The sequence below is a fragment of the Natrix helvetica genome (genome assembly GCF_964273705.1).
Source record: "Natrix helvetica genome assembly, chromosome: 7".
Taxonomy (NCBI): domain Eukaryota; kingdom Metazoa; phylum Chordata; class Lepidosauria; order Squamata; family Natricidae; genus Natrix; species Natrix helvetica.
Window position 1 is genome coordinate 18,409,279 of NC_138558.1, and position 14,042 is coordinate 18,423,320.

A 14,042-nucleotide genomic window follows, 5' to 3' on the forward strand; every position below is an offset into this window, starting at 1 on the left:
CCTTTGGGGGGGGGGCTGTCAGAAAAGGGCAGTTGCCAGTGTAATACATTCTGTGAAACAATATTTTTTTTTAAAAAAAACCAGTTAACATTTGTGGAGGTGGATACAATAGAGTTATTTTTGTTTCTGGATAATCCCTGGCAGAATTCTATATCTTGTTAGAAACTATGTGTTAGATTTTTGAAGCAACATGGCTTTGTTTTGTGAAAATGAGTGTGAAATTGACAAGGGAGCTGAGATTCTTTCTCATTCGGTCTGAGTTTCTCTCTCTCTCTCTCTCTCTCCTGATTTGCTGCAACTTCTAAGTTTACATGAATTCCCTGTGTGGGCAGCAATCAGTCCATGCTCCTGTCTCAGGAATCCAGTCCTGCTTGGAGTCCTGCTGCCCTTTTGTTGTCCTTCCTGCAAGGGTGATCAGTTGAGGACTATGTGGTGACAGAACCAGTTTGTAACAGGCTTGTCTTTCAACTTCTCTTCTTTAGGCTCTGCTGCCACAACTCATCTGAACTGCGGAGAGGCAGGAGCAGTGCGAGAGCTCTCTGCGAACTAAGCAAGGGGGATAAAAAAGAAGAGAACTACAAGCTGCTGCCGCTATTGCTTCTGCTGCAATGAACTGGCTGGATGAACCGAATTGGCAACTTCATATTTCCTTCCTTGTGCTGCTCTCCATTCACACGAAGGGTAAGAAGATGAAATGCTGTGCAAATGTATCTCTGAGAGGATGCTGAACATCTTGCACTAAAAAGTGCAACTTAGGCAGAATCTTTGAGCTTCTTGGGTTATTATTATTATTTTAAAAGAAAGATTTGTGTTCAAGGTTCCACAAGGTTTATAGCGTTGCGCCTGGAAAGGCTTAATTTAGAAATAGATGGATGTTATAACTTGCCAGGCCTCTCCTTTGTTTTTCTGCCTTTTAAAAATATTGCTGTGTGGTTCTTTGAATAATATTTCAAATTGAAGGATGTGGTGCTGCAGAGAGCCCTTTTAAAATCAGTAGCAAGTGCTGCTTAATGTTGCCATTTCAAAAGAGCTATTGGAAAGAATTAAAGAGGCAGTATTAAGAGATTTGGGCTCTTAGCATTTTTAAGGTACAGTAGCTAATTAATGCAAACGACACTTGAGGAACAGCAAACTTTTGAAAATGACTGAAAATGAAGAAAGAAAATTGAATGATCTCTTCTGGGATCAAATGTTTGATGTGCTTCAAAAATCTAGAAACAGATACTGTATAACAGAAGAAAGAAAACTGATTGATTTAAATAAATTATATTAGCAATTAGTACATTTCCATGAAGTCAGTTGCATACATAGCTGTGGAAGTACTCTGGTCAAATATAGATCCTTTCTATTAATTTGAACAATATTGTTCAGCTAAACTTAACTGGGAGTTGAGAAATTAATTTTCAAAGCTTTACGTAACTTACAATGGTATACATTCTTTTGACCTATTGAAATCAATTAATTTGAACATATGCAGCTGTCACAGTTGTCTGGTAACAAACCAGGGTCTTAAATATATCACTTTGGATTATGAAGGCTTACCTTACATGCTCTTTGAGTATACATTGTCTGTATTTACACACAATCTTGAAATATGGTGACATAGTTCTTATATTTTACTTGTAGCATTATCTGGCTGGTATCCAACACAAGGAGAAAGAATTTTGTATACTCACATAGATAAAACAATCCAAGGAATTGCTTATGGAAGATGAATTCAGTTTTCATAAATTAGTTCTTTTTGTCCATTCTTGGTCCTCTACCCCAGTGTTTCTCCATGTTTGTTTTTTTACCTGTGTCCCCCTTCTTACTTTCTTTTTTCTCCTGTGCCCCCTCCCCCAATGTGTAGGTCCCATTCCGGTAAAAAAGATCAGCATTTACACACTTAATGTAATGTATTACTGAGTAATGTGAGCCTTGGGACAGTAACGGCTGTGCATTCTGGTTTCAACAAAGTGATATTTGCAGTATAATACATTTTAATGCTTGGTGGTCCCCATGGCACATGCCATGCCTTCCCTTTACATGCTTTTCACTTGTGTCCCCCTTGAAATATTCTTGTTTTCCCACGTTATTGAGGAAGTTCAAGGGTGACTTTTGAAGAATTAAAGACTTAAACAGATTTTGGATAGTTTATATTCCATTCCCAGATGGCATGCAGCTCTTCCCACCTTAAAATGCAGATTCTTAATGGTTTGGCTGATTCTCAAGGGAAATAGATCTGTACTGAGATACGAACATCTGTAAGGGTGTGGAGAGATTTATGCAGGAAACCTGCAGTGAACTGCTGAAAGACTAATACTGACAATGTTTCCATCCAAAGGAACTTAATATTGTTTTTTGATTAGAATATTAAAAATGGGAAACATGAGCAAAACTAAAAGAAATATGAATACAGAATCTGAACTAAAAATGGTTTCTTTCTTTTCCTTTTCCTGAATCTGTGCAAAAAGCATATATACAGACTTTACTTTCATCTCTACTTCAATTATTAATATTATCCAGGTATTTTACAGGGAAGTAAGGCTATGGAATTCATCATATCCATTATTCAGATTCTCCAGAGAGCAGAGCACTTCTACATTTCTTATATGGAAATAATAATTTCTGGTTTTAAAAAAATAAAAGCAGGAAGATTGTTCTCTTTCAGCGTTTAGTCAAATGATATTTTATGCCATGTAGAAATATGACACTTGGTACTTACAAAGCCCAAATTATTATTTTTCAGAAAAATCTTACTTAGAAAAATATACTTATTTGTATATCTCATCCTAGAACAGGAGATGGTTTTGCATCTCAAAATGGATGATCTTGGTTATCTCCAACAAGTTTAAAAATCACTTGGTGTAGACATTGCCCAAGGCCAAACTAAACAAGAAACTAAATGTATATGGATTTTCCTTGAAATCAGATAGAGTGGAAATGGGGATGGACTATCGGTGTTTGTCCTTCATAGGATTTTCCTAACTGAAATGGATATCTCTGAGCTTCTGTTGGGTCTCATTAGAGAAAATATGTATAGTTGTAACTTTTCCGTAACAAATCAAGTAATAATTTGGTTGAGTTTTAATTATATTGGGAAAATAAAGGAGGAGAGAAGAGCTTAATAGATTCTAATCCAGTTATGATTTAGCCATCTTCCTGAACCTACAATGTTTGGGAGATCTACTAATATATCTCCAGCATCTTAGTAGTTTAGCAAAAGACCGCCATTGTAGAATGAAGAATTTTCTTTCTAAAGGTTCTATTTCTTTTATTTATAAGTGAAGAATAAGGAAACCACCCATGTATATTGTAGTTAAAATAAGAGGTATTTGAATAAAGCAAAGATATGGTAGCTTAGTTTCAGTTTATGTCATCATGAGAATTTGCCTTACTCAAAAGCTGCTTTGTTTTTTTTAATTTCCCTATCATTTTCAGTACAAATTCTGAAGAAAAAGCTTTGAAAATTCTTGAATCATTTAGAACACTAATCAATAATAGTTCTAAATTCGGAGATGAGCTTCACGAATACAGAAGAATGGGGTTATGCCCCAAATTAGTAGACATAATTTGTAGTTAGAATTTATTTATTTGAATCCTATATGTATTATTTTTACAAATAATAAAAAGTGGCAAACATACCAACATACTTTCCTTTTATTTTCCTCACAACAACAGCCCTGCAAGGTGGGATTGGGCTAAAAGGGAATGACTGGCCCAAAGTCACCCAGCTGGTTTTCATGGCTGGTTCATGATCTTCTGCTTTCTAGCCAGGCGACTTAACCACTAGACAAAATTGTCTCTCAGTTAGGCACACAGCTATTTTTCAAGCACTCATTAATTCACAAAAATAATTTATGACGAGGAACTTACAAGTAGATACAAGTTAGTGTCTTTAGGCATGAAAATATCCCTAAATTTCAGATTATGAAGTCAGAATTGAGTTTTAAAAACTTGGAAAAGACTCTGAGAATATAACAATCAGCTTGTGGATAAGCTGTTTAGTTCATTTGGGCTGTTGAAAACATAGTCATATAACTTAACCAGTTTCTTCCCCCTCTCTTTGAAGTCAAGTTGAAGAAGTGTTAAGAGACAGGTTACTGCTTCAATACTTTTTAAGCTACGTGCAAACTAACTTCTGAAGTGAATTTCGGAGGGAGTGATTAGTAGCACTCTCTTTTGGATTTGTTTTGTTGTTCACAGTTGCTGCACTTTATCTCACTTTTTCCTGTTTACCCAGATGCTTTTCTACAAAGCAAAGACAGTTTGGTTTGATGCTAATAAAGGGGTCGCAGAGTTTACACAACACATCTATTTTAGCCATCTTTAAAATCACTCCAAAACACAACTAAAAGTACAGATGGTAATTATTTTTAAATATGTATTTATAAGGAAAACCTGTAAAACCCTGTAAAATTAAATTAGTACATATTGTAAGGTAGGAAGGAAAAAACAAACTTAAATCGATTAAGATTGTTGGTATAAGGGTCAAAATGGATTTGCCAAGTGATTGAGGTGTTTTATCTATTCCTTATGGGGACTTTAAAATATCTAAAATATTGGGTTCTTCTCCCACTCAATTTTAGAAGGCATCTGTTATCATACCATTTAAACCTGATTTAGCCCTTTACCAAGGGAAGCTGCTCATCTCTGTTTAGGAGCAACCATAAATTATTCTGAATATCTCCATGACAAGAGTTAGACTTTTACAATGGTTCTAAAACACTCTCTCTGCTCATCCGTTACATACAATTACATAATTTAATTCATCTACTTAAATAACTATTCAAGCAAAATATGACTCTTAATTTTGTCCAAGTAAACTCAGTGGACATAGAGGAAAATAAAATTTGCCCTGATTTGGATTATGAAAATCCTATTCTCGGGTGTGTTTTGGGATGGGGGGATCAGTTAAAACAACCAGTGTCTTATAGCTGCTTCTTCCTTAAATTTACTATTCCTAAATAATTCTAAGAGGGACACGGTGGCTCAATGGCTAAGACGCTAAGCTTGTCGATCAGAAAAGTTGGCAGTTCGGCGGTTCGAATCCCTAGTGCCGCGTAATGGAGTGAGCTCCCATTACTTGGCCCAACTTCTACAAACCTAGCAGTTCGAAAGCATGTAAAAATACAAGTAGAAAAATAGGAATCACCTTTGGTGAGAAGGTAACAGCGTTCCATGCGCCTTCAGCATTTAGTGATGCTGGCCACATGATGACGGAGATGTCTTTGGAAAGCGCTGGCTCTTCGGCTTTGAAACAGAGATGAGCACTGCCCCTTAGAGTCGGGAACGACTAGCACATATGTGCAAGGGGAACCTTTACCTTTACCTAAGTAATTATATTCGTAAATGTAAAAAAAATAACTCTGCAAACTAAACACATGCTTTTTATTTAATAACTTGAAAGATAATTCCCTATATTGTGATTGTCCAAATTCATTGGAACTGCTAGTGTAACATTTTGGGAAGTGTAACTCAAATATTACCAAGACTACTAAATTTGGGAAAGCGATCTGAAACACTGGGCTATATCATGAGAAAAAAAATCAGGTTGGAACAATATTCAGAGTTCCATGAATTATGCTTTAGGGATTCAGAATATAGTATTTGGTATATTAAATTAAAATGTCCCCTTTTTACACCCAAATTGGGAATCTCTTGTTTAATAGTAGTTAACAAACTGGGATAGTAAAAATATGTCACTTGGGTTTGCTAATTAATCTGACTTATTATCCTGGTATGAACCCAGAGTTCCCTTATTTATCCACAAGGACTCCTTCCTTAATACAAATTGAACTAATAATCCTTGGCAAAATTCATTTAGCAAAAAACAGGAGAGTCTAAATAGGAATGTTTTGGTTTACTACTCATTGTGGTTCAGTTACTCATGATACTGTAAGTTTCAAACAGTGGCCAAAATCATGCTAATAATTTGTTGCTTTGTGGCACATTGTTGAATAGTACTTCATTTAGCATAAAATGATCCTAGATATCAAATTGCAAATGTAGTGGAAATCTCATTAGTTGGGACAGACAGGTTATCCTGAAAAGGGCATTTTGAATATTTAGAACTGGTAAATTATCTTGGAAAGATAATGGGTATGCTCTATTAATTTAAAAACTAATTCCCCAAAGTATAATATGAAATTTATTCCATAGCACTTCTGGTTTTATTCTCAGCTATACATTCAGTAAATATAGCAGTTTTATTGCTCAGCATAGGCGTGTGATGGCTCACCGGTTAAGAAGCTGTGGGGTTGTTGGCTGGAAAGCTGGCAGTTCAGGTTCGAGACCCGAGTGCCACAGGACAGGGTGAACTCCTGCCAACCTAGCAGTTTGAAAGCATGCAATTTCGAGTAGATAAATAGGTACCACTTTTGGTGGGACGGTAACAATGCTCCATGACATCATGCTGGCCACATGACTGCAGAAATGTCTTTGCACAGCACTGGGTCAATGGCCTTAAAATGGAGATGAGCATCACTCCCTATTGTTGGCAATGACTAGCAGAGTAAAATTCTCAGGGACTCCTTCACCTCCTCCTTCTGATAAATCTTCCCAAATGTACCTATCATCCCTTGTAGAAATTTCCAAAAACTTGTTATTGTTTTACATTGCCTTTCCCTTTTTGCTGTGAAAAGGATGTAGTATTCCAAGACAACTTCCTAATTAGGGTGTGCTTTTTTACATTTTGACATAGGTCAGAGCTATTAATATTTTATAATAAGTATGTTTATTTTACAGCATGCTGCCCATAACTGGATAGTATACAAAAATAAAGGTAACAGGTCCCTAAATGCAAATCTATAATCTAATATTCCAGGCTCCCTCATTTTAACTGTCTGGCAACGTTTGACAAAGTTTATTACTATATTTTTATAATCACTTCTAAAGAATTGTATTAAGTGGATACTTTAAACTGATTTATTTAGAGTTAAATGGAAGCTGGTCTCTCATTATATTATCTAAAAAGCTTATCTTCCTTTCTCGGTTGTGGTGTTCCGCAACACTCCAATAAATATGTTGTTTTGTGTAAGATTGATGTCATGCTGGTGTATTACTTGAAAAGAATGTAAATTATCCTAAAACCGCAAACATTTGACTTTCTCGGGGCAGAGGAAGCTAACACTTTAGTTGGTCCTTCTAGTCTTTGGCAGAGGCTGCATATCCTGTAGAGAAAATATTTAGAAGGTTAAAGCTGTGATATGTTTTGCATATCTCAACTCAAGGAGATAATAATCCGAGGCGTTCTAGGGTCAGCGGAACAGGAGAAAATCAGAAGCGCTCCAAGGGCAAGATTCAAGGTAGCGTAACTACAGTCAGATATCTCTCCACTCATTGTTTTCCCTGAACTTTGTTTCTCCAAGCTGTACATTTAGTGCCATGTAGATTCCTGAGAGAGCACATCATTGGGGAGGAAAGAAATCAGTATCTTGTGTACTATCCTTTTTTCTTTTTTGCTCACCTGTATATCTTAGCCGGCTTTTATCCTCAAATCACTCTTCTACATTGGTTAAAAAGGCTATTACTTGAAGGTAATTAGAACCAGTACTGACCTCCGCTCCTTCCGACAGAAACTGAAGACACACCTGTTCCGACTGGCTGGTTTGGCATAATTTATAACGTCTACCTCCTGGCATACACATTCTTACTGGTTTTTAGAGGGATAGTGTTTTAAATTTAATCTAATATTTTAAACTTTTGTATTGATTTATTTATTAGCTGTACAGTTTGGCATATTTTATCCTCCTCTCATACATGTATTTATGTAGTTATTTCTATGTTTTAATCTGTTGTATTTTAATACGGACTGTACACCGCCCCGAGTCCCTTTCGGGAGAGGGGGCGGTATATAAACGCTAATAAATAATAATAAATAATAATAATAAAGGTGTTTCTCGTGGCCACTGTGATGTAGCTCAGTTCTGAAAAAGTACGGTATGAGATACAGATACCATGTTTCCCCGAAAATACGACCTGTCCTGAAAGCAAGTAAGTCTTAACTTGATTTTTTACACCTGTGCCCAATATAAGCCTTCCCCTCCCCCAAAATAAGCCCTAATTAAGACCCCACACACTCCAGGGTGCACGGGTAAAAATTAATCTAAGGTGGGGATGGGGGAGTGAAGCTGCCCTACTGCCCTGTATCCCCTAAATTAAGTCCTCCCCAGATAAAAAGGCCCATCGGGCTTTTGTGCACATGCGCTAAAATAAGCCCTCCCTGAAAATAAGCCTACCCCAAAATATTGCAACATAGCAGCAGTCATGAGGTGACCATGCTTGCCACCTCAAAAATAATAAGACTTCCCCGAAAATAAGGCCAAGTGCTTATTTCAGGGGTCAAAAGAAAATGAGACCCTGTCTTATTTTCGGGGAAACACGGTACTTACCTTAGTTGCAGCCACGCCTCACACATCCCGACACCTGCTTTGCCGGCCCATTTTTTCTGCAGCTGGTAAGGCTTCCCTGAAGGGCTTGATCCAGAGTTCTGTTATCTGCTACAGAGGCCTTCAGGAAAGTCTTGCGGGCCTTGCTGGCCACAGAGGTTCCTGAAGATCTCTGACAGTGAAAAGGAGGCTGGGAGCAACACATGCAAATGAGGTGAATCAGTGGACAGCATTCCCTCCCCCCCCCTCCAAAATAAGAAGTGGTGCATGACAAAATGTTTTAACATAGGGTGTTATTTTAGGGGAAACATGGGTAGTCCTGGATTTATGACCCACTTGGGCCTGCAATTTCGATTGCCAAATGTTATCATTAAGCAAATCATCATTGACTCAATTTTACAACCATTTTTATTACAGTTGTTAAGCAAATTACATGGTCATTAAGCAAACACAGCTTGTTGGATGTTAGTTGGACAGTTGCAATTTGCGATTGTGTCACTGCAGGATTCTGCAATCGTCGTAAATGTGACTCACTTGCCAAGCACCTAAATCACTATCGTGTGACCACAGGGGTGGTGCAGTGGTCATAAGTTGGAGAATGGGTTGTAAGTTGCATTTTTTTAGAGCCATTGTAAATTTAAACGGTTCGTAAATTAATGGTTGTAAATCAAGGATTGCCTATAATATCATTTTAGTGCCTTTGGCGAATATATTTGAGAATGTTAGAAGAATAGAATGTTCCAGTCTTCGATTCTTATCAAATTGATTACTTCTTTTGAACAAACAAGCAATGCACATTGCAGAGAACAAGAACATTGTTAATCTGTTTTTTAAAAAATAATTTGTAAAAAAAAAGCTTTAGAAAACCTCCTTGTCCTTTGTATTTCTGAAGTTTGGGGAACTCAGAGTGAAGCTGAAATGTAACAGTGTAGTTTTGAGGCATTTATGTAGCCCAGACATGTCAAACACATGGCCCACGGGCCAGATGTGGGCCACGGTAGGTCCAGAGTTATCCTGTGGGGCGATCCTAGAGATGGCGAGCGACTGGCCCATGCGGCCCCAGTCTACCCTGGCCACGCCCACCAAGTTGGCCGTGACAACTCACCGTGGCCAATGTGCTGCCATAGCCAGCTTGCCACAGGACAAGAGTTACACTAATATTAAAGAACTAGTAGAATAGAGTAATTAAAGAAAGGATGCAAAAGGAGGGACAGAACGAAAAGTGAATGGCAGAAATTAAAATGTTTTTTGAATTTATTTTAAATAATTAAATAGAATTATTAAATTGTTCTGCAGTGAGTTGTCCCACGGTGAGTTAGTCTTGGCAAGTTGCCTTGCAGCGAGTTGGCCATGGTGAGTTGGCCATGGCAAGTCAGCCATGCAGAGTTAGCTGCAGCGAGTTTGGCTGTGGCAATTTGTTCTATACCAATAGGGTTGGGCCAGGGGTGGGATTCAGATGGTACGGACCAGTTCAGGCAAACCGGTAGTTCCAGTGAGCATTTGGCCCCGCCTACCCGCCCCTGCACTTTCCTGTCCTATATTTCCCTGTTTTTTTTAGCTCAGCTGATTCACGCAGCACAGCAGATTGCCGTGCATCAGCTGTTTTACTCACAAGCACTGACATAGAAGGTAAGTTATGAAGCTTAAAAAGGTCATTTTTTGAATGCTGTGCACACGCACTCACCGAACTGGTTGTTAAACAGGTTGCATCCCACCACTGGTTGGGGCCATCTGAATCTGGAGCGGTAGGGAAATGAGGTTGCCCAGGGCAGGTCCAGTATGGCACAGTTTAAGAGATGGGTGCTGGAACATTTCTGGTGTGATGAGCAGAGACAATCGAAGATGGGTGGTTTCAGAAGTAACATGTTGCATGCTGGGTTTTATAGTTAACAACAAACACTTTGAATTATACTTGAAGGCCTATTGGAAGCTAACCAGCTTGTGGGTCACAGATGATACATCAGTGCACCGTGGAGCCCTCAAAATTGCCCATTCTGCTACATTTTGGATCAGTTGTAGCTTCAGTGCTCTTTAAGAAGATTATTTAAGATTAAGAAGAGTAAAATTGCTTTGGCAGTTAGGTTTTCAAATTGTTTGATAAAATTCTATAATGCATAAACTTAGAGCATCAGGCCAGATTTTGAACAAAAATGAATATCGAGCAAAAGGTAATCCATTATAACTCAGTACATTTCAATGCAGAAAAAGTAGCTTCCCCTTTCTGTGCAAGCTTAAACTCACTCTTCCCGCGTAATTACTTTTTCTGTGTATCTCCTTCTTCTGCCTCATTTAGCCTACCCAAACCATGTATTGCACAAACCTCTAATATTTTAGCCAAGCCAACTGGGATTTGTTTATTTAGGTTTACTCTGAGCCAATGTCTGTTTCTTGCTAGTAAAACTGCTGTCATTTGTTTTTGGGGTGACTTTGAAATACTTCTGTAAAGCAAAGCAAAACACATAGTCAAACTGAGATGTAGCTGGAAATTCCTATAATTTGACATAATCCAACCTGAATTCTAACTTCATGTTTTATGGCCAATAATGTTTTGGTTATTTATCTGATAACTAGCATGAGCTTTGAAAATGGTATTTTACAGAATGCCATTTGTGATGTTCATCAGAGGTGGTATTCAGCAGGTTCTGACCAGTTCTGGAAAACCGGTAGCGGAAATTTTGAGTAGTTCGGACAACCGGTAAATACCACCTCTGACTGGCCCCGCCCCATCTATTCTCTGCTCGCGAGTCCCAGCTGATTGGGAGGAAATGGGGTTATTTTGCAGTTACCTTCCCCTCGAGTGAAAGCTTAAATTCCCTTTTCCACAAAGACTTAAGATATTTCCCACCGACAGCTTGGGCAAACCTGGAGCTACTCGGCTTCTATTTCATGCTTTGATGCTTGAAATTGTCTAAGCATTTATTACTGCACAAATTGTGTACTTTATGATCTTTCTCAGACAACACTGAAGCTACAGCCCAGCTTTCACAGCCTAGGATGAATCAAGAAACATCTATAGGAGTATAACATTTTCATTCATTCATTCATGATTATTACATTGATAATTTCTGTCCACTTTCAGACATAGCTGTGGAAGTTATCTGGGAGAAAATAGATTGACCTGAATCTGAACAACTTAACCTTTAAAATTATTTTAACCATAACTTTATTAGTAGCAGGATGTTACATTCTGTTTTGCAACACTAATAACTTCAAATGCAACAATGTAAGTGGAAAATAATACGTGTATAAAAAGCTATTTTGTCCTTTTGTTACTCTGCTTAATTCGTTTGTTTGACTTTTTCCATTTTATAGTAATGTTAAAATAGGTAGTTTACATGCATAGCTTCCCTCCTAATTTGTAAAACTCCAGGAAGCATTTTCTTCCTCTTTGTTATTAAGGTTTCTTTCTGCCTATCAGATATTTAAGCTGAATTCTAATATCGCAATATTAATTCTATCCCATTTAATAACATAAGTATAATTAGTTCCATTTTTCTATGAGAATTATACACTTGTGCACATTGACACATTGTTTTAAAAATGAAATCTTTTGCCCTAGAGCTTGCAAATTTCCTTTCCAGCTCTGTGCTTTAACTTCTAGTGGCTGCATATGTCTTAGCTGCAGCTTTTGAATGAATATGCACTTTGGCTTTGTGGTTGAGCTTTTAAGTCCCCTGTTCGATAAGTGAAGGGCTTTAAAGAGCTAATTAAAGATGTGGTACAGTTGCTATATAACATTTTGTCTTTACAAGGCTGTTAAGTGAAAATGACAAGATTTACCTTTCACTCCTAGTATCTTGGATAGAAGGGTGAGCATACTGAAAAACAGTCACTGTGGTTTTGAATGTTTTGCTAAGTGGTGCAGCAGAAAAGGGAAAAAATTGAAGGGTAAAATGCTCACTGCAGTTGCCTTACTAATTGGTCAACAAACAATTTGCATCCTCAATATTATTTGGCTGCTATTTCTTATTTCTCAAGATTCCTATAGCAGTGATGTACACGCGTCGGGGTTGCGCTCTGGAAAAGCTGAACTTCTAGCCAGTATGCACACCTGACAATCAGCTGGCTGGTGTGCATGCACATACTGGTTTTTTGCACTGCCGGACACACAAATGACAGCTAATCATCGCGCGCGCATGCATGCCAGAAGACAAACAGCTGTGCTTGCTGGGCGACATGGCTTTGTATGCCACTTTGGTTCACCATCATGGTCTTATAGGATATAGTCATTCTGAAATTTGGGGGGGGGGGGTTGAGTTTGAAGGGATCTATCATAATCACCAAAAGTTTTTCAGGAAGCAAAACTCTTGGGGAAAAAATCTTTTTCATTGTTGTACATGAGATATCTTCTTACACTTTTGGTCAACAGCTGAGTCCTATATAGGACTGCTTCAATTTTTAATATGTGCATTAAGTCCTCATGTTTTGGTCGAACTGCTTGGGTCCGCATTAAAGAAAGGTGATTTCATTTCATTCAGTTAAATATCATTGCAGTTAAAAAAGGGTCACCACAAATTTAAATATAATTAACCCCATGCAATTGATTTTCTACATCAGTAATTAGGGGTTGTCCTTGAAATTTCTACAGGGCTTCTGATGACCAAATCAAAAGCTTTTTTATGATTTCTTTATTTGTCAACAAGTACAAGGAAACAAGTAAAGATCTGGCAAAGGTTTTGTATGACCTAGTTAGCAGCATAGTGTTACCAGAGAGACAACTATGTAAAATAAGATTGATAACTCTGATTGCCTTTTTGGCAATGTTGTTAAAGTGAGCTCTGGGGCTTTAGGTCTTTTGAAATGAGTTCTCCTAGGTCTGTGGTGGCGAACCTATGGCACGTATGCCACAGCTGGCACACAGAGCCCTCACTGCAGTCACATGAACTGTCACCCCACCCCAGCTCAGCTACACCACGTAAGCGCATGTGTCTCCTTCCGGCCAGCTGATTTTCGGGTCTCTGCCATGCATGCGTAGGGAGTAGGCCACATATGGGAGACATGGGCACATGCATGGGGTGGGGGGAGCACACATGCTGGGGGAGCGCAGGGGGTGCGGCATTCCCCCTCCCCCCCGGTAGGCCCATTTTCGTTCCCAGGAAGCTGCAGGGAGGCCTGTTAGGCCCAAAACAGGGCATGGGGGCGTGTCACCCGTGCATGCATGGGGGATGTGGGGCATTGTGCGTGCATTGCATTATGGGCACCACTTTCGGCACGCAACAACAATCCATCACTGTCCATCACTGTCCTAGGTGTTTGACAAGGTGTATGGCTCATCTTTTAGATCATTTCCGCCCAGCTTGTATTTGATGTTCTGATTTTTATTGCCAATGTGTAGGACTGAGCATTTGTTAGCAGAGATTTTGAGTTGCCAATTGTTTGACCATTCAGATACATAACTCTAGGTCATTTTGTAGAGTAGTATAATTGCCTGTGGTGTTAAATAGTTTTACATCGTCGGCAAAGAGGACACAGCTGCTTATAATATGATCAAAAAGGGCATTTAGGTAAACATCATTTATGTGTTATGATATAATATCTGAGCCTCCCAATTACACACCTGTTATCCCACAAAGATTTAGAGATTAAACCAAAAGCATTGCATGGCTGTATATAAGCATTTGGTCAAAAATGGTAGGTAGCTTAAAAATCTGACATTTTGTGCATTACTAATTA

The 14,042-nt window shown here is 38.4% G+C and overlaps 1 protein-coding gene across 1 annotated transcript in view; it reads left to right on the forward strand.

Moving 5' to 3' along the window:
• BMPR1B (bone morphogenetic protein receptor type 1B) overlaps positions 1-14,042 on the forward strand; it is a 126,850-nt gene that overhangs the window by 51,031 nt on the left and 61,777 nt on the right. Inside the window, exon 2 of the mRNA XM_081960471.1 lies at positions 483-681. Coding sequence (XP_081816597.1) covers positions 609-681 — 73 coding nt within the window. The 5' untranslated portion in view covers positions 483-608. The remainder of the gene's footprint in view (positions 1-482; positions 682-14,042) is intronic.